At 51.2% G+C, this 23,968-nt stretch overlaps 2 protein-coding genes across 5 annotated transcripts; one reads left to right on the forward strand and one right to left on the reverse strand.

Annotated features, from left to right (window-relative positions):
- Positions 1-2,465: 2,465 nt before the first annotated feature.
- Ackr2 (atypical chemokine receptor 2) lies at positions 2,466-14,869 on the forward strand. Of its 4 annotated transcripts, XM_039080719.2 has the most exons (4): positions 2,466-2,585; positions 5,667-5,778; positions 9,887-10,075; positions 12,307-14,869. In XM_039080719.2, the coding sequence occupies exon 4, from the start codon at positions 12,317-12,319 to the stop codon at positions 13,463-13,465; it is 1,149 nt and encodes a 382-aa protein (XP_038936647.1). In that variant the 5' UTR covers positions 2,466-2,585; positions 5,667-5,778; positions 9,887-10,075; positions 12,307-12,316; the 3' UTR covers positions 13,466-14,869. The 4 variants fall into 4 exon arrangements, with proteins under 4 accessions (XP_038936647.1, XP_038936649.1, XP_038936646.1 ...); XM_039080721.2 differs by lacking the exon at positions 2,466-2,585 and having other exon boundaries at positions 4,557-5,778; positions 12,188-14,869; XM_039080718.2 differs by lacking the exon at positions 2,466-2,585 and having other exon boundaries at positions 4,557-5,778.
- A 4,515-nt stretch (positions 14,870-19,384) lies between these two features.
- On the reverse strand, positions 19,385-21,355 carry Cyp8b1 (cytochrome P450 family 8 subfamily B member 1). The gene has a single exon (NM_031241.2). It carries the CDS (start codon positions 21,320-21,322, stop codon positions 19,823-19,825), a length of 1,500 nt encoding a protein of 499 aa, NP_112520.2. The 5' UTR covers positions 21,323-21,355; the 3' UTR covers positions 19,385-19,822.
- Positions 21,356-23,968: the final 2,613 nt, after the last annotated feature.

A 23,968-nucleotide genomic window follows, 5' to 3' on the forward strand; every position in this document is an offset into this window, starting at 1 on the left:
CAAGATCATGGTGCTGCTCTAGGATGGAGGGACTAAGGAGACTCAAGAAAGGCCAGGTGGGATCCTGGTTTAGATCCTCAGCCATTGATAGGATGGTTGGTGAAATCAGAATCAAATGTGTTCATTAGTCCATTTCATTTTGCTCTAACAAAATACCAGTGGCTAATACAGAGGTTGATGGCCAGCGGGAAGGCTCGACGGGTAAGGATGCTTGCCACCAAACTTGACAACATGATTCTTGTTAGCATTCTGTCTAAGCTCCACCCACAGTTACCTGGCAACAGCCAGGTGTGCCTGACGCTATAAAAAGGACCTCTTCACTCTCTTGTGCTCTCGTTCTCTTGCTCTTGACTTCCCTTTCCCCCCCTCTCTCCCCATTCCCTTCCCCCATTTCTCTACGCGTGCTCATGGCCGACACCTATTCTTCTACTTCTCCTCTTCTCTCTGTCTCTGTCAGTCTCTGTCTCTGTCTCTGTCTCTCTCTGTGTCTCTCTCTCTGCCTTTCTCTGCCCTACTACCCTCTTAACTTCCCCCCCCTATGCCCTTAATAAACGCTATACTATACCGACGCGTGACTGGTCTCTCAGGGGGAAGAGACGCCTCAGCATGAGCCCGCTGAGGCACCCGCTTTCCCTATACCTCATACACCTCCACCTCCATAGAACATATCTCCCCTCTCTCTCTCTCTCTCTCACACACACACACACACACACACACACACACACACATTATTTTTTATTTTTTTGGTTCTTTTTTTCGGAGCTGGGGACCGAACCCAGGGCCTTGCGCTTCCTAGGTAAGCGCTCTTCCACTGAGCTAAATCCCCAGCCCCACACACATTATTTTTAAAGGAAATAAGTTGACTTAGCTTGTGTTCTGGAGGGTCAAGTGTGTGGGGCCAGCATCTGACCCACTCTGGTGAGAGGTCTCCAGGCAGATGGCATTACAATATTGACAGCATATCAGTGGCCAGGCAGGAAGCAAGAGCAACAGCCCAGACAACTGGAACTCTTTTAGTAACAACCCATGCTTGAGACTCTCCAACACTAACCCCTCTGAGGTCATTGTGTCCCTTGAGGCACATCTCTTAAGGTCCCTCCTTCTCCTTCGAACAGCCATCCTGGGTACTAAAATTGCAGAATGTAAGTATTTAAGACATGTGAAACCATATCCAAACCGTGACACCTATCAGGTCATCGTTCATTCACAGGCATTAGCTCTCTCTGCTGTGATTATATGACACCGGCATTGAGGAAAGCTAGCTGACTTCTACACAAGGATACCCTTTCTAAAACAGTTTCAAAATAAGCAAAGAGAGGGGTGGATGAGGAAGGGCCTCAGGCCCTAGAAATTTAACTGTTCTCTGGGAGGGAAGCAGGCTCTGGGCTCTTGTAGAACACTCCCTGAGTCTTATTCTCTGATAACTGGTGTTACTCCTCTGAGAGGAAAAACCATCAGATCTTGCCCTCCAGTCCAGTGGTCTGTGGACCCAAGAGAAAGACAAGTACCTAAGTTCACATCCACTTCTCTTCTGAAGGGCCAAAGCTACGGTGCTGACGTGGGCCTATCACTTCAGGGATGGCAAATTCAAAAGGCAGCCTGAGCTACAGAGCAAGTCCAAGGTCAGCACACTACAAAGTGAAACTCGTTCTCTAAAACAGCATACGTATGGTTTGGTGGCGCACACATATACCCAGTGTCAGCGAGTTGGAAACAGGAGGCCTTCTTTGGCTATGTGACACTGTCTGGACGACTGACCAACCGGCCTACCAACCAACCAACCAACCAACCAAGACATCAGTCACCTCTAAGGTGGTGCACGGCCAGCTCTGAGTAAGCAACAGGGCAGTCACCCCAGCACTACAGTGTTATGGCTCCTTTGGAGGCAAAGCATTTACCAAACAGAGCACTGACACATGGCTTGGTGGCCTGGACCACAGGAGACAGGAGTCAGCCGCAGACTGCTGAGTGTATAGCCAGCAGCACATCACACCCGCCCACACTCATTCATTCATTCATTCATTCATTCACTCATTCAGTCTTCCATTCATTGCAGGAGAGTTCCCCAGCTGGTTGAGGGAGCAGACAGCACAACAGGTAGCAGAATCATCTTGAGGTGGTGGGAGAGGGAAAGGAGGGGTGGTGCGGGGAGCCTAGGAGATGAAGCTACCACTTTGCTGACTGTCGGGCACATAGACACAGCACAGTGGGGAATCCCGCTGAGGAGCCGGCGGATGGACAAAGCTGAATGCTGGGTAGAGCTGGGAAGACCAGCTAGGTGCTCAGGAAGTTGCACACAAGCTGCAAGGTTGAGTTACTGTGCTTGGCTCACTGCTGGGAAGTTGAGCGCTGTGCTTCCCAGGGTTATTGGACTTTTCTTGGGGCACTCCTTCCTGGGGTGGAAGTCATTAGAGCTTGGCTCGCTGCAGCGGATGGGAGGACTTACCAGGGAAAAGCATAGTTCCCTAACCCCAGGAAACCAGGATGTGTGTCCTGAGATTCACATTCACTCTGAAGAAGAGGCAGCAGCCACTGGGTCCTCTCAGACTCCGGTGGACGTCCCCAGGCAAGCGCTTCTGGCTGTAGTAGGTCTGGCAGCCCTTGGGGTGGGTGGGGCTGCTCTGTGGCTACTGTGGTCCCAGGACCCTGGTCTGGGTACCGGAGGAGGGAGGCATGGGGCAATTTCCACCCCAGGGAGAGCTCCCCCACCTCTTCTTTGGGATCCTGCATTGTGAGTTCTCAGGGTCAGGTCTCAGAGGGGGTCCAGGGCCTTCCACCCAGGACTGTGATCTACTCTGTCTTCTTGCTGCAGTTTGAGCCTAGGTCTTGACAGTCCTACTAAGCCAGTCTCAGCTGCCATTTCCCAGTGTGGCACTGGAAGAGGGAGGGTAAGGGGGTCCAGTGACTCACTAGATAATCTTTGGGGTCCTGACATGAAGCTCAGGTTTGAACAGAAGGTAAGAGGCTTGCACGGCTCAGCAGTCCCAGGCGAGGTCTTTTCCAGGTGAGAAATCTATGCCTCAGAGGATTGGGTAGCCATGCTAGAAAGTACTTCTTATCTGTCTCTAAGGATGATAGAGGTGATGTGTTTTAAACTTGTCACAATGACAATGGGGGAGGTATTAATAAAAAGAGGAAGCAGGGAAGAGGCTGGAGTGCCTGTGAGTACCTGCTCTCTGGCGCTGAGAGCTGTGCTGGGAGCATGGCTGCTCCCTCAGAGATTATCAGCACCACGGACATTTTGCCAAAGCCAGGAACCCCTGAGGAATTCAGACTCAGGGAGCTTGGGTGGGTGGAGAGGTCCTATCATGCTGGGGACTGGTTAAGCAGCTCCTTCCTAGACCAACTGTGGCTGCAGACAGGTCTATGGGCAAGAAGACAGACAGGACATGCTGAACTGTCCCAAGAGCCATATTTGTCAGGGAGGAGTGTGGAGCATCTCCAACTTTTCTTGTGTCTATATAGTGCATTCATTCTGCACTGAACATTTTATTTCTATTTATCTGTGTGTGCATGTGCCTGTGGAGGCCAGAGGTCAACCTTGGTGTCATTCTTTAGGTTTTTTTGAGACAGGGTCTTTCACTGGTTTAGAAATTTGACACTTGACATTTTCAGGCTGGAGGGGTAGATGGCTTAGTGGTTAGAGGCACTTCCCGGTAGCTCACTACTGTCCGTGACTATAGTTCCTGGGGAGGATCTGGTACCCTCTTATGGCCTCTGTGGCCCTCAGGCACACATGAGGTACACATCCATCCAACCAGGCAAAATATTCAGATACATAAAATTAAAAGAAAGAACATGTTAGAAGAGGAGAGGTTGGGCCGTGCACATCTGTAACGCCAGTGCTTGGGATACAGAAATGAGAGTGCAGCAAGTGCGAGGGCAGCTTACACTGTGAGCAAGACTTTGCTTCAGTCAACAGATAAGTTAGGGGCATAGCCCACAAGGGTAATGATCCAGGCAGGAAGGCCAGGGCAGAATATGGAAGGGCCTTGGGGAGTGCCTAGCCCCATGGAAACATCAAGAAGGGTTATTGTTATCAGATTTGTCTAAATCTGTGTGAGTAGACCTTGCACAGCCAGGCTTACCGTGAAAGCTCTTCAATGTGGGCTTAAGGGGACATGGAGGTTATTGGAAGAGCCATTAACTCAATGGACAGACAGACAACAGCGTGACTTTGAGGAAACCAGAGCCCCTGTTGCAGAAGCGGGGTCGCTTCCTGTCTGGTTCTGAGGATGGGGGAGGTTTGATGATAGCACAAGTCTGCTGCTGTCGGGACTTTGGATTTCCAGGCAGAAGGCAGGAAAGGGGGCTGGAGGCAGGATGTGTGCCCACCAGTGCCCCATTGGTGTCAGCTCACCTCCCCAGGTGAGAGGTCCTGGAACCTGGAAGTCCTTTAGCTAGGGGCTGACTGGCAGCGTCTCAGTAGGAGCCTGTGCTGTCTGTGAGGGGAAGGGCTATTGCAGGGGCAGCAGCAGGGTTCTGACACTACGTCTTACAATGTCCTTGCTGTGTGTCCTTGGGGATGTCACCTCCATCTCTGTTCATTCCTTGAGGCAGTTCTGGCAGGTCTTAATGCCTCATGTTTGAATCAGAGGTCATAAGGGAGGCCTCTGGAGGCCGCTCGAAGGGGCGATAACTAAGGCTTGCAATCCCTTTCTGAGACACTCTCGTTAGGGCCCAGGATTGACTGCACGCTGAACTATACCAGCCAACTATGTCGCACAGTGAAGCTGACTGGTGGGGTCCTGGCTTTTCCCTGTAGGCTGGCTGGGCCTGAAGTTTCCAGAGCACCCCTCCACACCCACCAAACCCCTGACCCTGCATGAATCATCCTGTACCCGCTTCCTAACTCGTCAAGTCAGAAGCAGCAGTTGCCTTTGCTATGCCCCATGGGTGTTGGGTTTGTTTTTCCACCCGGGAACCATCAGCCCTTGAACCACCTCCCAGTGAGGCTGCTTAATCAGGAGCTGTTTACTACCCAGTTCCTTCTTGCTGCCATCCGACTCCCCATACTGTCTTTTCACAGACTCCAGGAGTGAGTCTCAGCTCAGCTAGGTTTGGCTGAGTGACTTTGACAACTCCCTTGGCTTCTCCAGTGTCTGGTCTCCTCGTAGAGATGACACTGCACTTGCCATGGTGAATGAATGCAAGAGAGAAGTCATGGGAACAGACTGTGACCTGTAGTAAGCCTGTGTAATTAATTGTTGGGTGGTGTTACAAGTGCTGACAGAATATAGTGACTGATGGTTTCTCACGCCCTTGATGGACGGAGGAAGGAGAGAGCCCAATACTGCCCCCAGGACCTTAGAGACAAGTGTCTGGTGCCTGGCACAGCCTCTCCGTGTGTAGCTAGGGCTGTCCCAATGTCTCCTGTGCCCAGAATGATGTCAAGAATGCAACAACAGTGTGCCAAGAGCTAGAGGGGCCGCCTGAAGCTGAGCTAGAGTGGCCTTTGGGCTTGGGGATCCCAAAACAATCGGGGAGCCTCCTGGGGGAGGGCTGAGTAGGTTGAGGTTCTGGTACTGAGATGGACATGCTCACAGAGTTGGCCCGGCTGTGCCTGGGAGGACACAAGATCAGAAAGGAAAAGATGAGTGGAGAGGGAGGAGAAGAGGTGGCCACACCATTTAAATCCTGTCGTTATCTGATGTCATTCTCTCCAGTCCTGCACTGAGGAGCCCTGGAGACACAGCTGCTGCACTTCCAGCCCCCAGACTTAGGAGGGGCCAGCTCTGTATCCAGAGGGTGAAGGAAAGCAGGCCAGGAGTGCCCTGTGTGAGTGCTAGGGACTGGGCAGGGGTGTGCAGGGAGGGATGGCTTTGTAATGTGCTTAAATCATAGCTTGGTTCCTTGGTCCTGGGCAAGCCAGCAGAGCCGCTGCCGTTAGAATTGATCAGATCAGCTACTTTTACATTCCCGAAGCTCATCTTGTTTATTTGAACAGTTTGCACATTTCATGGGTTGCATAATTCCCCAGCACACCCTACTGGGATGGGTCGAGTTTAGCCCTTTGGGGGACCCACCTACTCAGCTCTTAGCTGGTGTCTGGTGGTAGGAGGAGGAGGGGTGCCTGACAGGAACTCTGGGGCTTGAATCCATGACTCAGTAAAGGTTCGACAGGCAACCTGAGTTGCATGTGGGGGTATCCAAGCATAGAGAAACCCCAGTTGTGGCATCTGCCACATTTCTGGTGTCTCCTATCCCTGACTGCAGTGCTGGTTACTGTGCTAGCGCTCACAGACTGCCTGTCAAATCCATATGCCTGTTGTACACCTGCAGGGGCTGCCTCCGCCTGCCTAAGTTGCTCAGGGGTGGAGCTCCACTGTGAGAGCCATGCCCTTCAAATTTAAGCTTAGTCTGTTGGAAGGGGACCTCAGGCTAAGGGACGGCATTTCCCCCTTGGGTTTCCAGTCCCATCCAGCTCACTGGAGGCTTCAGGATCTGGGTGTTACCTCATCGTGCCTCCTTCACTCTCTGGAACATGGAAGTCACTGTGATAGCCTTTGCGCATCCTGTGAGGAAGTTCCAGCATTCTCAGGTCATCTATCATGGCCCACAAGGCCACGTGCTGCAAGGATGAAATGGTGTGTTTGTTTGATTTTGTTTCTGGAGGTTTTATTTTATTTTATTTTATTTTTATTTGAGATAGGGGTCAATGCATCTGAGTCTCACCTTACACTCGCTGTATGGCTGAACTTCTGATCCTCCTCCCTCAACCTCCTGAGTTCTGTCTTGAAGCCACATATACCGCCACACCCACACAGTACAGAAGACCAAACACTCCTGCTAAGCAAGTCATTATTGTCCTACCGGTAGTGCATCTGCCTCCGTGCCCCTAGCTCTCTGACAGGGAAGCTTAGCTGGAGTTGATCTTGACAGCTGGTATTGCATCCTGACCAACTGAAGCCCCTAAGTGATTCTCCAGATGCCCCCAAAACTTCCCCTGCAGGATCATCTTCACCACCTGCAGACTTACACTAAGGTGTAAACGACTCCTCCTTAAGGTCTTAATGGAGAAGCCGAAAGAGTGTAAGGGGGAGTGAAAATGACCAGCCTGGCCCTTCTTGTGAGTTACAGGACTGCACAGAGGCCAGGAAGGCACGTGCTACCCATCCACGCTGTGCACAGGGGCAAGGCTGCTGACTCACCTGGTAGGTGCTGATGGGAGTGTTGGTAGAGGCCTGTTGCTTCAGAGGACCTGGAGAGCTTCCCAGAGTGCCCTAGGGGGAGGGAGACCTTCAGAAGTGGCTTGGACCAGACAAAAGCTGCTGACTCTGACTTTGATCTAAACATCTGTTAGGTTGTGTATTTGCTAAAGCAAAAGTCAGGGACGTTGAGAAATTAGGTCAAAGCCAAGGCCAGGGCTGGAGGCTCAGAGAACAGCTAGGAGGCGGTTGTTATTGGCATCCTGATTGACAAGTCCTGAGCCTCAGAAGGGTTCTCCTCATCTGAACCCCCTCCTCAGCTCAACTCCTGACCAGGGATGGGAGGTGCTCAGGGCCAGGAGAGGCCAGATGCACAGGAGAGGGACGGGGGCCACCTCTCACCCACAGCAGAAGCAGAGCCACCTTTGAGGCTGGCCAGGAGATAGCTGGGGCCTAGAGAAAACTTCCCGGACATGCATTGGACTTCCCCAACATCTGGTCCCCATGCTACTAGATAGGAGCCCAAGGGTGGGGCAGAGGCGGACTGGGAGGGAGTTCTCCAGCGTTCCATGGGAGGAGTAAGGCTCCCAGACCAGTTTATTCTACCCAACCTCGTAGATGCTCAAAAAGTCCCATGTGGGCCTCCTGAGCCAACAGCTCCTCCAAAAATTCTTACAAAGTAAAAACAATCTTCGTACCAGAAATAGCCAGGGAAGACATTGCAACATGCGTGAGTCAGGTGAAAAAGCACATAAACCCTCACAGACCCGAGGCATGCCAGGGTGTGTTGGTGAGAGCTGAGGCAGGAGGATTGATGCAACCGTCAACCTCTTACGAAGTGAGACTCCCATCCATTTAAAGGCATAGGTAAGCATGCAAGCTGGCACTAGTTGAACGGGGGAACAGGAAACAAAACACAGAAGTTCAACAGGAACTGGTATGTATTTTATACCTTATGATGCATTACCACCACCAGCCTATGGGCCCTTCTGTAGGAGCTCAACACAACTCCCACTGGACCATGTTTTTGTCTCTTTCCCCCTCTCTTCCCCAAAAGAACAATGCAATGTATTGAACATAAAGGTCCCTACCCTTGGGGTCTATTTATTTCAGGTATGTGAGTAAACAGTAGCTGTCTTCAGACACACCAGAGGAGAGCATCAGAGCTCATTGCAGATGGCTGTGAGCCACCATGTAGTAGCTGGGATTTGAACTCAGGACCCTTGGACGAGCAGTCAGTGCTTTTAACCGCTGAGCCCCTACCCTTGGGTTCTAACAGGGAGTGAAGTTAATTCTATATCCTTGACCGAAGAGCCTTCTTCATCTAAGAAGGAGGGTTATCCTCTTGACTAAGCACATCACTTTCTGACAGACAACATGGGGCAGGGAGTAAGGAAGCAGCTCACTCCACCTCTCTCCCTCTCCCTCTCCCTCTCCCTCTCCCTCTCTCCCCCCCTCTCTCTAGTGTGTGTGTGTGTGTGTGTGTGTGTGTGTGTGTGTGTGTGTGTGTGAGAGAGAGAGAGAGAGAGATGTTCCTGTGTGTAGATGTGTGTATGTAAGGTGTGTGTATGGTATGCCTGTGTGTGGTATGTGCCTGTTGTATGTTTGTGTGTGTGTGTGTGTGTGTGTGTGTATGTGTGTGCATGTGTGTAATTCAGTACAGAACTGAGCACAACCTTTTCACTTTATTTATGTTATAGCTGATGCTATTTTCATGTTTCAGTATATAGTGGTACATAGGTATACATGTGTGGAAGCTTTCTAGATAAGACATCAAACGCACAGGCCAAAAACAGAGACAGGCAGGGATGGGATTATATCAAACACTGCGGAGGAGAGACTCATCAGAATCCCACAGGGATCCTACAGGGTATCAGAAATTATTTACAAACTATTGATCTATTAATACAGGAGTGTATAAAGGGCCTTAAGCCATCACCTGCCCCCAATCCATCTTGTTTTAAAACGAGCAAATGATTAGCTGGGCACAATAGCACGTGCCTGCAATCTCAGTGCTTGGAGGATACAGGAGGAGATCAGGTCACCCTCTGCTACGTAGCAAGTTCAAAGTCAAAACAAATCAAAGCAAACAGAGCAAAGCAAGCCAAAGGCAAGAGAAGGTAAAGACATTTCTTAGAGGAAGACACCATGGTCAGTAGCACACCCAACCGTATCCCCACAAAAGTTAACATTAGTAACCATCAGGGAAATGCAAATCCCACCACTACGTGGTGTCACTCCACTCCGGTAAGAATGACTAATATAAAAAAGACAGAGGGCAGGGAGCTGGAGCCTGGTCTGCACAGCCAGTTCCAGGCCATCCGGGGCTATTAGAGCTGGGGTTTGGTTTCCAAACAAAAGCAAAACAGCAGCAGCAGAAAACCCTTTTGGCTGTGACAGACGGAAATGAGAGGCTCGTGTTCTGCCGGAGGGGTGTAGACAAGTGCAGCCACTACATACTTTGAGTTTAGCCAACACCCCGGGTATAATACCCCACTACCATGGCCAGCAACATGCAGAGTCTCAAAATAACTTCAGAACAGAACCACCCACAAGATGTATGCATATGAGCGCTCTAAAATTCTCACAGGAGCTGAGGGATGAGCGACTGCAGAAGGCGTGAGAGAGGCTGACGGACGGGGTGAGGGTGCAGTCATCGTTGGGGAGCAGCTGCATGGCTGCATGGTGCACTGACCGCTCACTGCACATGATTATGTATTTGTGTATATTTTCAAAAGCTTGAAGACAGACTCTCATCAGAGACAGAGAGAAGCACCCGTCCCACAGCCCTGCAAGAGAGGAGTTGGGGCAACAAGGAGAGAGGATTCTGAGAAGAGAGGAAAAATTAACAGAGAAAACGACGAGACAGTTCGCAGCTAACCCAAGCTCTCTAGCCGGTGACAGAGACCGGATACCGCAAGCATCAGGTAAGGCCAGATGGGACCAAGCCCGGCTGTTGACATCGACCCCACAGACAGGAGTGTGAGGAGTCCAGACTCCTTCCTAGCTTTAACTATGGTCCAGGGGATCTGCTCAAAAAATGACACCTACTTTGCAAGGCACACAAAGAAGGAATCCAGGCCGCAGCGCTGAAGACTCGGGGTGTAACGAGGAGCCTTGGAAACCAATAAACCAATGGCAGTCATAAGTCAGGGTACCCGTGGACATCCAGTGGCATTGATTGGCTGGGAGATAGCATACCAGACACCACGGAGTGGAGGAGAAGAGTACAAAGTTACAAACCTCCTGAGGAGTTACATGGTTGGGGGCTTGGTCTATGATGGGGTTACGGGGAGCCCTCAGTGATCTGAGGTGATTGTTTATAGCCAATGGAATGCCTTTATTCCAGCTGGCATTGGGACCCGAGTATAGCACTGAATGTCCAAAGCAAGGGGTACTTGAAAGCAAAAACCCACATCCTGACATCTTACTTTGTAGTAAAAATATTTTTTTTTATCCCAGCCTGGGGCTTCTTCCCTGCCTTAGACCATTTATATTCCTGTATGAAAAACACACACAGCCTTTATACTTTAATATGCCTTAGGCAGCACAACAGCTGGGCAGCTGCCTACCCTGTATGCTGTTCGAATCTACTTCCAATAACCCCAAGTTATCTCTTACTATCTACTATGTTCCAGCTGGGCTGCACTTATCCCAACTGGGCAGCCCTCTGGGCTGCACTTATCCCAACTGGGCAGCCCTCTGGGCTGTTCTCTTGGCCCTCAGCCCATGGTGGTGATCTTTCTCCCTTCTGCACAGTCTTCTTTTTCCATGGCTGCTCTCCTCCCTCTTCTCCAAGTTCTGGAAACCTCAACCAGGGGCTGGGTACAGACTCCAGGTCATGGCCACCCCCCTTCACTTAGCATTACAATAGACAGTACAAAAACAAAACCTCAACCCACTTGGCAGCTACAGGGGTGGGGAGAGGACCTTCCAGCAAGTAAGCTCTTTAACAGGAGGCAGAATAAGCTCTCTGGACGAGGGGGCTTCTGTACAATCAAGCAATTTAACAAGCTTAACAAGCTAAAATAAGCTGCTATCTGGGGCATCTTGACCTTGGGCTTCTGGAGTAGAGCTGTATAGTTTCCCCAGGATTCTCCACCAAGGAGATCAAGTTCTAATCAAGCCTAAAATGGCTTCAGCAAGAATACAAGATGGGGGAATCTTTTGCACTGTCTTGCCCTTGTCTTGGAGAGGGGAGCAGGGGTACATGGACATCATTTGGCAGACATTTGGCTGTTTTTTTTTTTTAAATCTGTTTTGTTTTTAAACCAAATGTAGGCCTAGGTGATCTGGAACTGGCGGTGTAGGCCAGGCTGGCTATAGACTTGATGTTTCTGCCTGCCTCTGTCTCCATGCTTTTGTCTCTGATCCAGAGGAGACAGGTGGTTTTCTGGGGCCAAGCTTGCAGGCACTGGACTGAGTCGATGGTCCTATTCCAATTCTGAACTCAGTGGCGTCTGCCCTGCTCTCGTAGCAGAGACTGTCTGGAAATAGCTTCAGCTTGGGCATGAGCTACACTCCTGGAGCAGCATGTACTAGAAACTCCTATGCCAACCATGCCACCGCACAGGCCATTTGAAACCCAGTAGGTAACAATGGCCAGATCCTGGCCACCCCATGTCTACATGCTGACAATCCCAGTCCACATGTTAAAAATCTCTGGAGAGGTGACAGCCCTGGCCAGACAGTGCTCCCCTAACCTGCCCAGTGAAAAAGTGGAGTCAATCTGCACTGCACCTCAGCTTGTGCTGTGTGTGCTGGGGGTCGGGTGGGGAGGGGGAGTTCAGGCATTTAGTCACAGCATCAAGAAAGGTATCGACTTGAGGAAAGGTGGGTTATTTGGCTCAGGGTTTTGAGGGTATACAGTCTTTCATGGTTTAGGCTTTTTTCTCTAATCTCTGTGTCTGTGTGTGTTTAAATGTTCGTGTGTGTGAGCATGTGCGTGTGGATGTCAGAGGACAGGCTCATGTCAGTTTCTTCTGAGCTAGTGCTGGCCTGTGAGCTTCTGATGCTTCCTTCTCTGTCTCTTCCTTCAGGATTGTAGCTGTGCCTTCTGCCTCTAGCTTTGTGTGGGTGCCAAGGATGTGTGCGCGGCGAGCGCTTTGCCCGCTGAACCATCTCCTCAGGCCCTCACTGCGGCTTTTGTTTCCTGCAGAACTCGAGACATGCCCACCATCGCTTCTCCCCTGCCTCTCGCCACCACCGGTCCTGAGAACGGCAGCTCCATCTACGACTATGACTACTTGGATGACGTGACTGTCTTGGTTTGCAGCAAAGATGAGGTCCTGTCCTTTGGCAGAGTCTTTCTGCCGGTGGTCTACAGCCTGATCTTTGTGCTGGGCCTGGCCGGCAACCTCCTTCTCCTGGTGGTATTGCTCCACTCTGTGCCTCAACGACGACGGATGATTGAGCTGTACCTGCTGAACCTGGCTGTCTCCAACCTCTTGTTTGTAGTGACGATGCCCTTCTGGGCCATCTCTGTGGCCTGGCATTGGGTTTTCGGCAGTTTCCTGTGCAAGGTGGTGAGCACTCTCTACTCTATTAACTTTTACTGTGGCATCTTCTTCATCACCTGCATGAGTCTGGACAAATACCTGGAGATTGTCCACGCTCAGCCCCTCCACAGACCCAAGACCCGGTTCAGGAACCTGCTTCTCATTGTCATGGTGTGGATCACAGCCCTGGCTGTCTCTGTCCCAGAAATGGTCTTTGTGAAGGTCCACCAGACCTTAGATGGTGTGTGGCACTGCTATGCCGATTTTGGCGGACATGCAACCATTTGGAAGCTGTACCTGCGCTTCCAGATGAACCTCCTGGGGTTTCTCTTCCCACTGTTGGCCATGATTTTCTTTTACTCCCGCATCGGTTGTGTTCTGGTCAGGCTGAGGCCACCGGGACAGGGCCGGGCTCTGAGGACGGCTGCGGCCCTGGTGGTAGTCTTCTTCCTGCTGTGGTTCCCGTACAACCTCACCTTGTTCCTGCACTCGCTGCTGGATCTGCATGTCTTTGGGAACTGTGAGATCAGCCACCGTCTGGACTATATGTTGCAGGTGACAGAGAGCCTGGCCTTCTCCCATTGTTGCTTCACCCCAGTCCTCTATGCCTTCTCCAGTCACAGTTTCCGCCAGTACCTTAAAGCGGTTCTGTCCGTGGTGCTGAGACGGCACCAGGCACCTGGCACCGCCCACGCCCCTCCATGTAGCCATTCGGAGAGCAGCAGGGTTACTGCCCAGGAAGATGTGGTCAGCATGAACGACCTTGGCGAGAGGCAGGCTGACATCTCCCTTAACAAGGGGGAGATAGGAAATAATTAATCCCCGGGTCTGGGAACGGTGGTTCTCTCTGAGGGACAGCATGGCCGTGCTTGCTGCTTGCCCCAGTGGTTTCCAACCACCAGCAGTCTTTGTTCACTACTGCCTCTCCCTCCTTCCACTTCCTGATCCCATACTCACTGATGAACCACTGCAGCTCTTCACTGATCTCCGCTTCCGTCCTGGCGCTTCTGTGGCTTTTCCTGGCCCCCGGCAGCCAATGAGGACACTCCATTCTTGGCCATAAAGGCCATAAAGATATAAAACCTTCAAGGGCTATGTGATAAGTCTGTGACTTTATCTCCACCATACTCGCTCCTGGTCTTTGGGTTCAGGGTGCACCGGCTTCTACTAGTCCGGAGCACTCCATGTTCATTCCGTTAGGGGAAGTTCAGCTACGGCATCTTCCTGGACTTCTTCCTTCACCCGACCTTTCTCTCCTTGGGAAGAGGTTGGCTCATTCCTTCACTTCCTGGGGCCGTGACTCAGATCTCGCCTTGCTGGTGAGGAAGGGGGCCCCGAGGGAGGGGTTCCGTGCCCACCCTGCTTAATGCCCTGTCTACACACCTGATGCTCACCTGGTGCTTCTGCACCATGTTCACTCTGTACAGGGATTTCTCTTGTGTTCCCTGCTGACTGCCTTTAAGCCCACCCACGAGGAGAGGAGAGTAAGGCTCTCTCGGTGAATGGCTTGCTGCTGTCCTCAGCCTCATACCACAGAAGCTTGTGTGTGGAAGGCTTTTAGAAGGCTTCTGTGGAATGTGAGCATTGCATATTTCTGGGAACAGCCACAGGTTCTCCATCCTCCAGGGCCCCCTTCTCTGTAGCTCACTCAGACGGGAGCACACCTTCCTGCCCTTGTGTTTGATTTGAAGGCACTGGAGACACTGTAGCCAGATGACAGTCCAGAGGTGCACAATCCTGCAGGGGGAAGAGGGGGACCATCCCAGCTCTGGTCTTGCAGTCTGTGAGTTGAAGTTTGAAGATTTATCTGGACTTTACAAAACGTATGTTGGTGAGCAGCCGCCCCTTAACACATCCTGCTGAGAAAACTGGGTTTCCACGTGTGCATGAAACTAGATCCCTGTCTCTCCTCTGGTACAAAGGTCAGCTAAAAATGGATCAAGGACTCTTAACATACAACCTGAAGCTTTGAAACTATCAGAGAGAAAAACAGGGGAAACAACTGAAGACATCATCAGAAGCAAGGTCTTTCTGAACAGAGCCCCCATAGCCGGGGAATACTCAGATCGCATGAAATTATAGTCTTCACGGTTCAGGGAGAACTTGACCAGCATTCACCTAACGGGGTCCAATATCCAAACTCTACAGGGAACAAAAAAGTTGGCAAAGTCAAGTAATCCAATAAAAAAAAATGGGTGAGTGATCTGAGTTATTCTCTCAAAAGAAGAGCTGGTTATACATGAAAAACATTCTGTGTCTTTGCCCGTCACAGAAATGTAATCAAAATGATGTGTGTTTTCGTGCACGTACATGTCAGTGTGTGCTTGAGTGTGTGAGTGTGTGTGTGAGTGAGTGTGTGTGAGTGTGTGTGTATGTTTGTGTGTGTATGTGTGTGTGAGTGTGTGTATGATTGTATATGTGTGTGTGAGTGTATGTGAGTGTGAGTGTGTGTATGTGTGTGAGTGTATGTGAGTGTGAGTGTGTATGTGTGTGAGTGTATGTGTGTGTGTGTGTATATGTGTGTGAGTGTGTATGTGTGTGTGAATGTATGTGTGAGTGTGTGTATATGTGTGTATGAGTGTGTTGTGAGTGTGAGTGTGTATGTGTGTGTGAGTGTGTGTATATGTGTGTATGAGTGTGTGAGTGTGAGTGTGTATGTGTGTGTGAGTGTGTGTGTGTGTGTGTGTGTATGCCCATGAGTATGTATGTGCCAGAGTGTGGAAATCAGAAGACAACCTCATGTCATTTCCCAGGTGCCATCCACCTTCATTTTTTGAGACAGGTTTTTCTGGCTTTGAACTCCTCAAGTAGACAAGGCTGATCGCCCTTCCTCCCTTTTCAACAGCTAGATAATACCTGTAACTGCACCATGCCTGGCTTTTTAATGCAGGTTCTGGGGTCAGACTCGGCTCCTGGTTTTTGTTCAGGTTCTTTCCTGACTGAGCTCCTCTTCAGCCTATGGTACTTTCTCGGCAGCATCCAGACATCTCACACCCTCTGCCTCCTCAGCACCCACCACGCCTTGCTGTTCTCCGCACACTCTGACCTCTCTGTTCTGCCCCATTCCTTACTTTAACACAGCTTACTTCTAGCCAGGTGAGCCCTCACTCATCTAACAAGCCATTCCCACTTCCCCTGGGGAAGGTCACCCTGCCCCATGCTCTGGGTGCAGGTTGAGCAGAGCACAGTCTTAGACTGTAATGGTTTGGATCTGAGGTCCACATGTTGAATGCTTGGTCCTAGCATGGTGGAGCCTCGAGAAGGTGGGGCCTTGTAGCAAGCCTTTAAAATCAGGGATGGGACGTCAGCCTCTTTTCTGCCCCATCCCCTGCTTTTTTCCCTTAGTGGCTTATGAGTTGAGCAGTGTGCTCAGCCCCTCCCATTACTGGCTGACACACCCACCAGCATCTCAGTGCAATGTCTCTTGCGCTGCAGCCTCCTAAACCTGAGGCAGAATAACCCTTTTCTCTTTAATCATTAATGATCCAGGTGCTCTGTTGTAATACGATGCTGACTAATGCATGGACCAAATTACAATTTTATAGTTTCACTACCACAGGGATTTGTTTGGGGATGGGCATGTGACCCGGGCAAAAATCATCAGAATGGAGGCATGAAATTTAAATGGGGAGGGAGTGAGGTCCAGTTTTTCAACAAGTGAAATGAGTAGCAGGAATGAGTGAGCAGACCCTGGGGCTGCAGCACCTGCTCTCCACAGCCAAAGCTCGGCTGGGGCTCATCCCAATTCCCCAGAGCTGGCTTGACCGGAAGGAACATCCACCAGCAGTCCCTTACCCAATGCTACTTTGTTACTTGCAACTTTAAGATTCCTGACTGAAAGATACTCTGTCGCCCAGTGCTTGCTTGCTGGCTGCCTGACAAGTCTACCTGAGACCCTTCTCCAGGGAACCCTCAGCCCCAGAACTTCTGTTTTTTCCTGAGCTAAAGCACCTTGTGCTTCCCAGCCCCACAGAACGTCACATAGACTGCTCATGCCTTACAGTATTTGCCTTATGCAGAGGTACAAGGCCTGACACAGGGAAGGAAACTTCTAGATAAGTGATGTGGAGGGTAGGGTGATGGGAGACTGAGTTCTTGGAGAGCAGAGATTGCCAGATGTTGCTACCACTGCTTGGAGTATACTGGACGCTCACTGAGTACTTTGGGGGAAAGTATCAGTTAAATTTTCTCGTTGAGGACATGGGGGAAGGGTATTAGAACTCCTGAAACCACACATACCAGGCAGACAGATGAGCTATGGCAGCAGGACCAACGTCTCCCGAGTCCCTCACTTTGTTCCCATGATGCATAGATGGGATGGGACATGGTACAGCAGGCGAGGGGGTCCAGGAGCCTTGTCACCAGCCTTGGTGATGTATGTGTGTCTGTCTGTGACATGCCTGAACGTGTGTCTGTCCCTGACAGTATGTTGTGTGGGTTGCATAAATATTTATAGCTGTGGGTGTGAATGGGTTCAGAATGTGCATCTGGTATGGGCCCACTGGCTTTCTAACTGTTCCTACATGTCTAGGTACGTGTGGGTGTGCACCTCCTGGGAGAGAGAGACTCATAATCAGCAGCGCTCTGAGGGAGAATTAGCTGTAGACGTACGCTGCTGCTCATTGTTATAGGGACCCCGTACAGCAGCTCACCTGTCTTCACAGGCCAGGCCGATGAGGGGCCTCTCCTCCCCACCCCTATTTCCAGGCCTGGACATTGCTCTGCTCCCTGCTCTGTCTTTACCAGGCCTACCAAGCCTGGCTCCCTATGGCGCCACCCAGCCTTAGTCAGCAGATTCCAGGCTGTGTGGGGCTGCTGTGCTCTTCTAGACACTGGCTGAAGGACAGGGCAGGAGTGACTGCCTGCAGCTAGGCTGCTGGTCCCTCAGCTCCGTGCTTTGAGGCTGGAGTGTTCACAGCTGTGATATGGATAAATCTTTTCCTTTCCAGGTACCAAAAAACCATTGCAAGAGAGTTGTTTTATTTCATATTGTTCTGTCTTTACGGATTTTGGGGGTGACTAGATCTTACTGTGACGCCTAGGCTGCCTTTGAACATGAATCCTCCTGCCTCAGACTCCTGAGTGCCGAGTCCCTGGTGTGCGCCATCAGCCCCAGCTGAACAGATGCCTCTGGTCTGGCTTTATTGTGAGCTGTCTCCAGGGAGAGAATCCATTTCTGCTCTCTCCTCGGCGATTCTGAGAAGGAGGGAGCTGAAGAAGGGGACCCAGGATGGCTGGGTCGTGTCAGTGTGACAAGTTATACCCTTTGCTAGGGCTGTCTCCATCTGCCCTCATAGACAGGCCCCAGAACTACCAGAATCAAGGAATAAACCTGCCAGAATATGTTAACCTGCCCGTTTACTTCTGCCCACCAATTCTCTAAGTGTGCGCAACGTGATAGAAACGATTTCCAGCCTTGGCAAGTTTACTTTGTTCTCAGATTGTTTCCTGCCCTTCCATGACCTCAGCATCCCGGTACGTGAAACAGGTGACCTCACAGCTAGACAAGCTTTCCAGGTTGGAAGGACGCGCAAGTGGTGGCACAAGAGCTGTGACTGGCCAGGCAGGGACAGGCTGCGGACAAGTGTGCCGAGAAGATCCTGGAGAATGGGGTCTGGGCAGCACAGATAGCCTCACTACCTCAGGGCTCCAGGCAGAGGGCCTTCTCTGACCCTGCTCTGTGTCCTCTCAGCCTGCCTGCTCTGTCCTGAGCACTGCTTTGACTCTAGACAGAAGCCCAAGCTGGGGCAACTAGCTGTGTGACACTACACCAAGAACCACCTCTCTCTAGTGAGGTCAATGTGAGGTCTGAGAGAGCCCCAGCCTTACAAAGGTAGCCTGACTACTTCTACAAGGTTAGGAACACAAGGGGAGGGGATGTGCCTGGACATGAGAGAAGGTCTGGGGTAGACAGCTGAGAGTTATGACAAGTGAGCTTACCAATGGTCCCCATGCGGCTATCCCTACGTCCAGTGCAGTGGGCAGAGAAGGGGGCAACCTCTGTGGCCTTGCCAGGCTGCCGTTGCTGTGTGCTATCCAGGGGGGCATGGAGCAGGAACCTGGTCTGTGAGTGGACTGGGCTTGCTGAGGTCCCGAGTCTCCTGAGTCGGAACCAGAAGCTCTCAGCTGCTGCCGTCAGGGCAACTTTGCCAGAAAGTGCTTCTTTTCGAAGAGGACCTTGGACACTGTGTGAATGAAGGGTGAGGGTGTCGGGCCTGGTGTGTGGAGAGGGCTGCAGAGGCAGGCAGGAAGTGACATCTCAGAGGCGTCACCGGGTCTGAGTGGACAGAACTGGGCCCGATTGTCTGTTGGGGAGGAGGTGAGGTGTTTGGAATAGGCTCGAGGTCATGGGTGAAGAGAAGTCCCGAGCAGAGAGGCAGGGGAGTAGGAAAGGGAGCCATTTAACTATGCATGGGATGGATGCTGAGTTGTGCACGGACCAGGCATATCTGAGTGGCTGGGAGATCCCATGGGGAGATGGAAGGCATGTGAATGGAACAAAACAATACAGCAGTGCCCTGGCAAACCACGGGAAAACACGCAGAGCAGACACAGGCATAGAGAGGGCACCTCGAGCGGCTCCTGTATCAAATGTGGTCGTTCCCCAGGCTTGGCTCCCAAGCCTGTAGCCTGTGGCTAGACCCCTCTCAAAAGCCCTGGAAGTTTTGGTGACAGGAAGGGCAAGTTCTCTGGAAGTTCTGGGCTGAGGGAAACACACCACAAAACAAGCCTCATTGTAATCCTTTTCTTTTAGTGCATATCTATTAAGAACTTAACAATTGCACACATGGCTTGATTCCATTGAGTAACATCTCTGGAGTCTGAATCGATAGGATTTGGAGTAAGGGCATCAAGTAAGGCAGGTAGGATGGGCTGAGGCAGCATTTGCAAGATACTGTTTGACTCATGGGAGCTGGTACTGTCCTCCGGGATGAGTCAAACTTGGGTGGGTAACCAGCTGTAAATCGAACTGACCACAGGTTTTCCTCCTGAGAGGTGGGTCAGGCGGAAACCACTGGGGGGATGGCATCTTACAGGGAGCATGGCAGACCTCTAGGATGCATGATGTCTAGGAGGCAAGATGGCAGGGATGCCGGGGAGAGGTAGGGGTGCTTTGGAGCCAGAGGATGGGTGTTCAGTGCCGCTCTGGGCTGCAGGGTGTGCTCAGGTCTGAGCTCACTGCATGGGCTTCAGGCGGTAGCGAAAGCGTACCTCGTGGCTGGGCTGGGAGGTGCCGAAGCCCCAGCGCCTTGGGTCGATAGGGGGCACAGGCACGTCAGGGTCCACCAGTTCAAAGTCAAAGTACATGACCATAAGGAGGACAAAGGTCTTCATCTCACTGAGGGCAAAGAACCTGCCGGGACATATGGAGACACCCGACCCCCAGGGCATGTTGTAGTGGTGGATCTTCTTGCCTGACTTGTAGAAGTCCACTTTCCGGGTGCCATCAGGGTTGAGGAACCGATTGTACTTGAAGGTCGTGGGCTCGGGATGGATGTCGGGGTCCATGTGTACTGAGAGATAGGGGAAGAGAGCCACCTTATCTCCACGGCGGATCTGGTACTCTTGCCCACTGGCCATCTTTAGGACATAATCCTCCTGCACCACCCTGAGGAGGGTGGGGGTGGCACAGAGACGAAGAGTCTCTTCCATCACGCTGTCCAGCACTGGAGTGCATTTCAGGGCACTGAGAGTGAAAGCGAAGGATGTCTCGGCTTCCAACCTGGCCTCACCCAGGACCCGAGTGGCTTCCTCTCGCACAGCCTTCATGGCGTCCTGATGCTTCAGCAGGAACAGGAGGGCCCAGAAACAGGTGGGCCCCGTGTTCCCCTGGGAGGCCCAGAGCATCATAAAGTTAAATTTGTCCTGCATGGATGAAGCCATCCCTCGCTCCCTCAGAAACCGAAGCATGAAGCCCAACCAGTTACTTATGCCGTCTTTCTCCAGGTTTTGCTCCACAGAGAGTCTCTGGTGGAAGAGACGCTGCAGCTGGCTCACTTCTACCCACTCCCGGGGCCCCAGCAGGGAGTAGACAAACCTGGGGAAAAGTAGGTCAAATCTGCGGAACTTCCTGAACAGCTCATCGGCCTCATCCAGGTCCTGCTCCTTGTCCTTGGTGCAGCCAAACAAGCTCAGGAAGCCAGCCTTAAACAGGATGCTGTAGCAGAAGTGGAAGAGGCCGTCCTCACACCAGGACCTGGCACCCAGACTCCGGCCTTTGGGTCCTAGCATCACCAAGGACAGGCTGTCCAGCATGGCCCGGTTGAGGTCCTCCAAGCCTTGTCCCATCAGATGCTTGGTACTGGCTATGTGCAGCATCTGGTGGTCCTCATCCATGGACTGGTACCCAAACACCTTGAACACCAGTTCCCGAGCGTACGTCACGAAGTCTAGCACTTTCTGCGTGCTCTTAATGATGGGGCCAAAGGAGAGGGGATCCATGACAAAGGTGAAGTACTGGCCTCCCAGCTGCAGTGTGAACACGTCCCCGTGCTTGGCCCGCATTCCCTTCAGGAATTCAAACATATTCTTCCGGAAGGCCATGGTGTGACCCAGCCAGGGCACAAACCCCTTGTCCAGAGGTGGCTCCCAGGGCCTGCGGTGCCTGGGCAGCAAGGAGAGGCAGAGGCAACCGACAGCCATGAGCAGGGCCCCTAGCACTGAACCCCACAGCATCGTGGCTAGGCTCCAGCAGTCTGAGCTCCGCACAGGCACCACTTGTCAGCTATCCAGGGCCAGAATTGCTTTATGTGGCCTTCATAAGTTGGCTGTGCAAACGCCCATGCCCTTGGACCTTGCTCTGAGGCTGGACGTGGTAAATAGCTCTAGTTAGCTGGCACATGGGGGGGAAATGTTATTCCAACTTGACACATGACACAGCAGAGCTTGGCCAGGTAAGAGGAGGAAGGGTTGGCTCAAGAGAAGATGAAAGGAAAGAGAAGCCACAGGTGGTTCAGCTGTGCACTTTGCTCAGACTGCTTGGGTGTAGTTCTGGAGTGTTGTCTTCATGTGTGCCTGGCCTGAGCCCACCCCCACCTACCACTCACCCTACCTATGCTCACCCCACCTAAGCTCACCCTACCTACTGCCCATGCTCCTGTTCCTTCACACATCAATTTATTTGCTAGCTCACTCACTAAATGTACACATCTCTTTCCTCATCTCTAAACTATTGTTTCTAAAGTGCGTGTTTGTGTGTGTGTGTGTGTGTGTGTGTGTGTGTGTGTGTGTGTGTTTGTCTGTCTTAGGAGAGGTACATGTTTGACTTCGGTATCTTCCGCTGCTAATTCTTCACCTTGTTTTGCTTAAGATTTTAAAAATCTACCTCTTTCTTCCTTTCTCTTCCTTTTATTTACTACATGCATATACATCTGCTTATGTGCATTGCACTATATGCACGCCTGCTGCCTGTGGAAACCAAAAAAGCATCAGATCTCCTGGAACTGGAGTTCCAGAGGCTCGTGAGCCACCTGGTGTGGGTGCTGGGAACTGAATCTGGGTTCTCTGGAAAAGCAGAAAATGCTCTAAACTCCAGCTACTTCTCCAGCCCATGTAACTTATTTTTTTTTTTCTTGAGTCAGGATCTCTCCCTGAACTTGGAGCTCACTAATGACATTGACTGGCCACTAAGCTCCCAGGATTCTTTTGTCTTTGCTGGGAGTTGCAGGAGTGCACCAGTGAGCCTAGCTTGAACAGAGGAGGCCTCAAAGCCCACCCTGACAATGACATACTTCCTCCAAGGCCACACTCGCTCTAACAAGGCTGCCCCCTAATAGTGCCACTCCCTATGAGACAAGTGTTAAAATATATGAGCCTATGGGGGCCATTCCTATTCAAACCTCTACAGCCCATGTTGGTGCTTTTGGGAGGCAGACTCTTAGGACAGTGTCTGGCTCAAGTTAGCATTCTCTATATGTCATTCCTTGTTGTAAAGCCTTGTCACATACTTTGGTTCCTCCCCTGGTACCCATGGCAACTATGCATGCTTTCCTGGGGACTTCTTGCCCTGTGGTTTTAAAGATGCCTTCAGGTGATACAGAGTCTTGCTGGATCAGGTTTGCCTCTAGCTCTGTGAATACACACTGAACAATCACTATGTGGCCATCCCAGGTGTCTGCTGAAGCTTTAGGCCTGAGGAAAGCTGGGTGACCCTCAGAGAGTCCAGCAAGGGGTGTGGTGTGAATGACTCTATCTGTGGGACCTCAGAGAACCCCCTAGACTGGGGATATTTCAAGCAGAAGCTCAGGCCTTCATCCTAGAGTCCTTCTTCTGGACTTGCCTTCAGGGCCTTGCCTGTACAGTTCTCTGACACAAAGATGAATCCTGTGCATAAATTGACAGGGACAACAGCGACCTCAAACCCTTGTCTTATTTCCTTATGGCTCAGCATACAGTGGGAAGACCTGACATCCCTCCACTCAATACATGAGTCCCTCTGACAGCTGCCCAGCCTTGGGCTTTGGAAGTAAACCAAGCGTTGTTTAAGAGTCTCCACCAGATATTTGCTAGTTTCTGGCTACCAGCCCTAACAGGAGAGAGCTGTAGCCCTGAACAGACGTTTATTTAACACTCAGCCCAACCTGATGCTGCAACAGGTGCACGGATCCACAACATTCCAGGTTTCCATACCCACTGAAGTTTTAATCAGCAGGTCCAACAGAATCTATACTTCCTGTTGTACAACAGAATGTCTGGCTTTCTTCTGCAAGTTTCCAAATTATTGTCTAACTTCTTCATCCACGAATAGGGACTTAGGTTCCTCAGACCATCAGTCTGTAGATCCTGCTGACCGTGCTTCCTCTGCCTTCAGGAATACTTAGCAAGGAGCAGGACCTATCACGCTCTGCCTCCAGGAAGTCCTCTGTGATTTCAACTGCAGAATGTACTTAAGATCATCCCATCTCTGGGGCTTCCTGTCGAGTCATAAACTGTGAGCCGAATGCATCAAGCTTAAATCTGTCCTGCAGTTTTAATGCATAAATAATTTTACTTTCGGGGCTGGGGATTTAGCTCAGTGGTAGAGCGCTTGCCTAGGAAGCGCAAGGCCCTGGGTTCGGTCCCCAGCTCCGAAAAAAAGAACCAAAAAAAAAATAATTTTACTTTCTCCCCTCCATCCACCCTCTCCTTCCCCATGACTTGCTCCGTCTACTTTGACTACCAGCATGGGCTGGCATTGCCTGCAGTGAGATTGGCCTTTCACCATAGTCTTGCCAATAGTCCAACCTAGTGGGGGCTCTTTCTCAACTGGTACTCCTCTTCCCAGATGACTCTTGCAGCATCAGGTTGACCAAAACTAGCTGGGACAGGCTCTTTTTTTACTGA

Source organism: Rattus norvegicus, chromosome 8 (genome assembly GCF_036323735.1).
Source record: "Rattus norvegicus strain BN/NHsdMcwi chromosome 8, GRCr8, whole genome shotgun sequence".
Classification (NCBI taxonomy): domain Eukaryota; kingdom Metazoa; phylum Chordata; class Mammalia; order Rodentia; family Muridae; genus Rattus; species Rattus norvegicus.

Coding starts and splice junctions, on each gene's coding strand:
- Cyp8b1 (NM_031241.2), bottom strand. CDS start 21,322: ATGCTGTGGGGTTCAGTGCTAGGGGCCCTGCTCATGGCTGTCGGTTGC.
- Ackr2 (XM_039080719.2), top strand. CDS start 12,317: ATGCCCACCATCGCTTCTCCCCTGCCTCTCGCCACCACCGGTCCTGAG.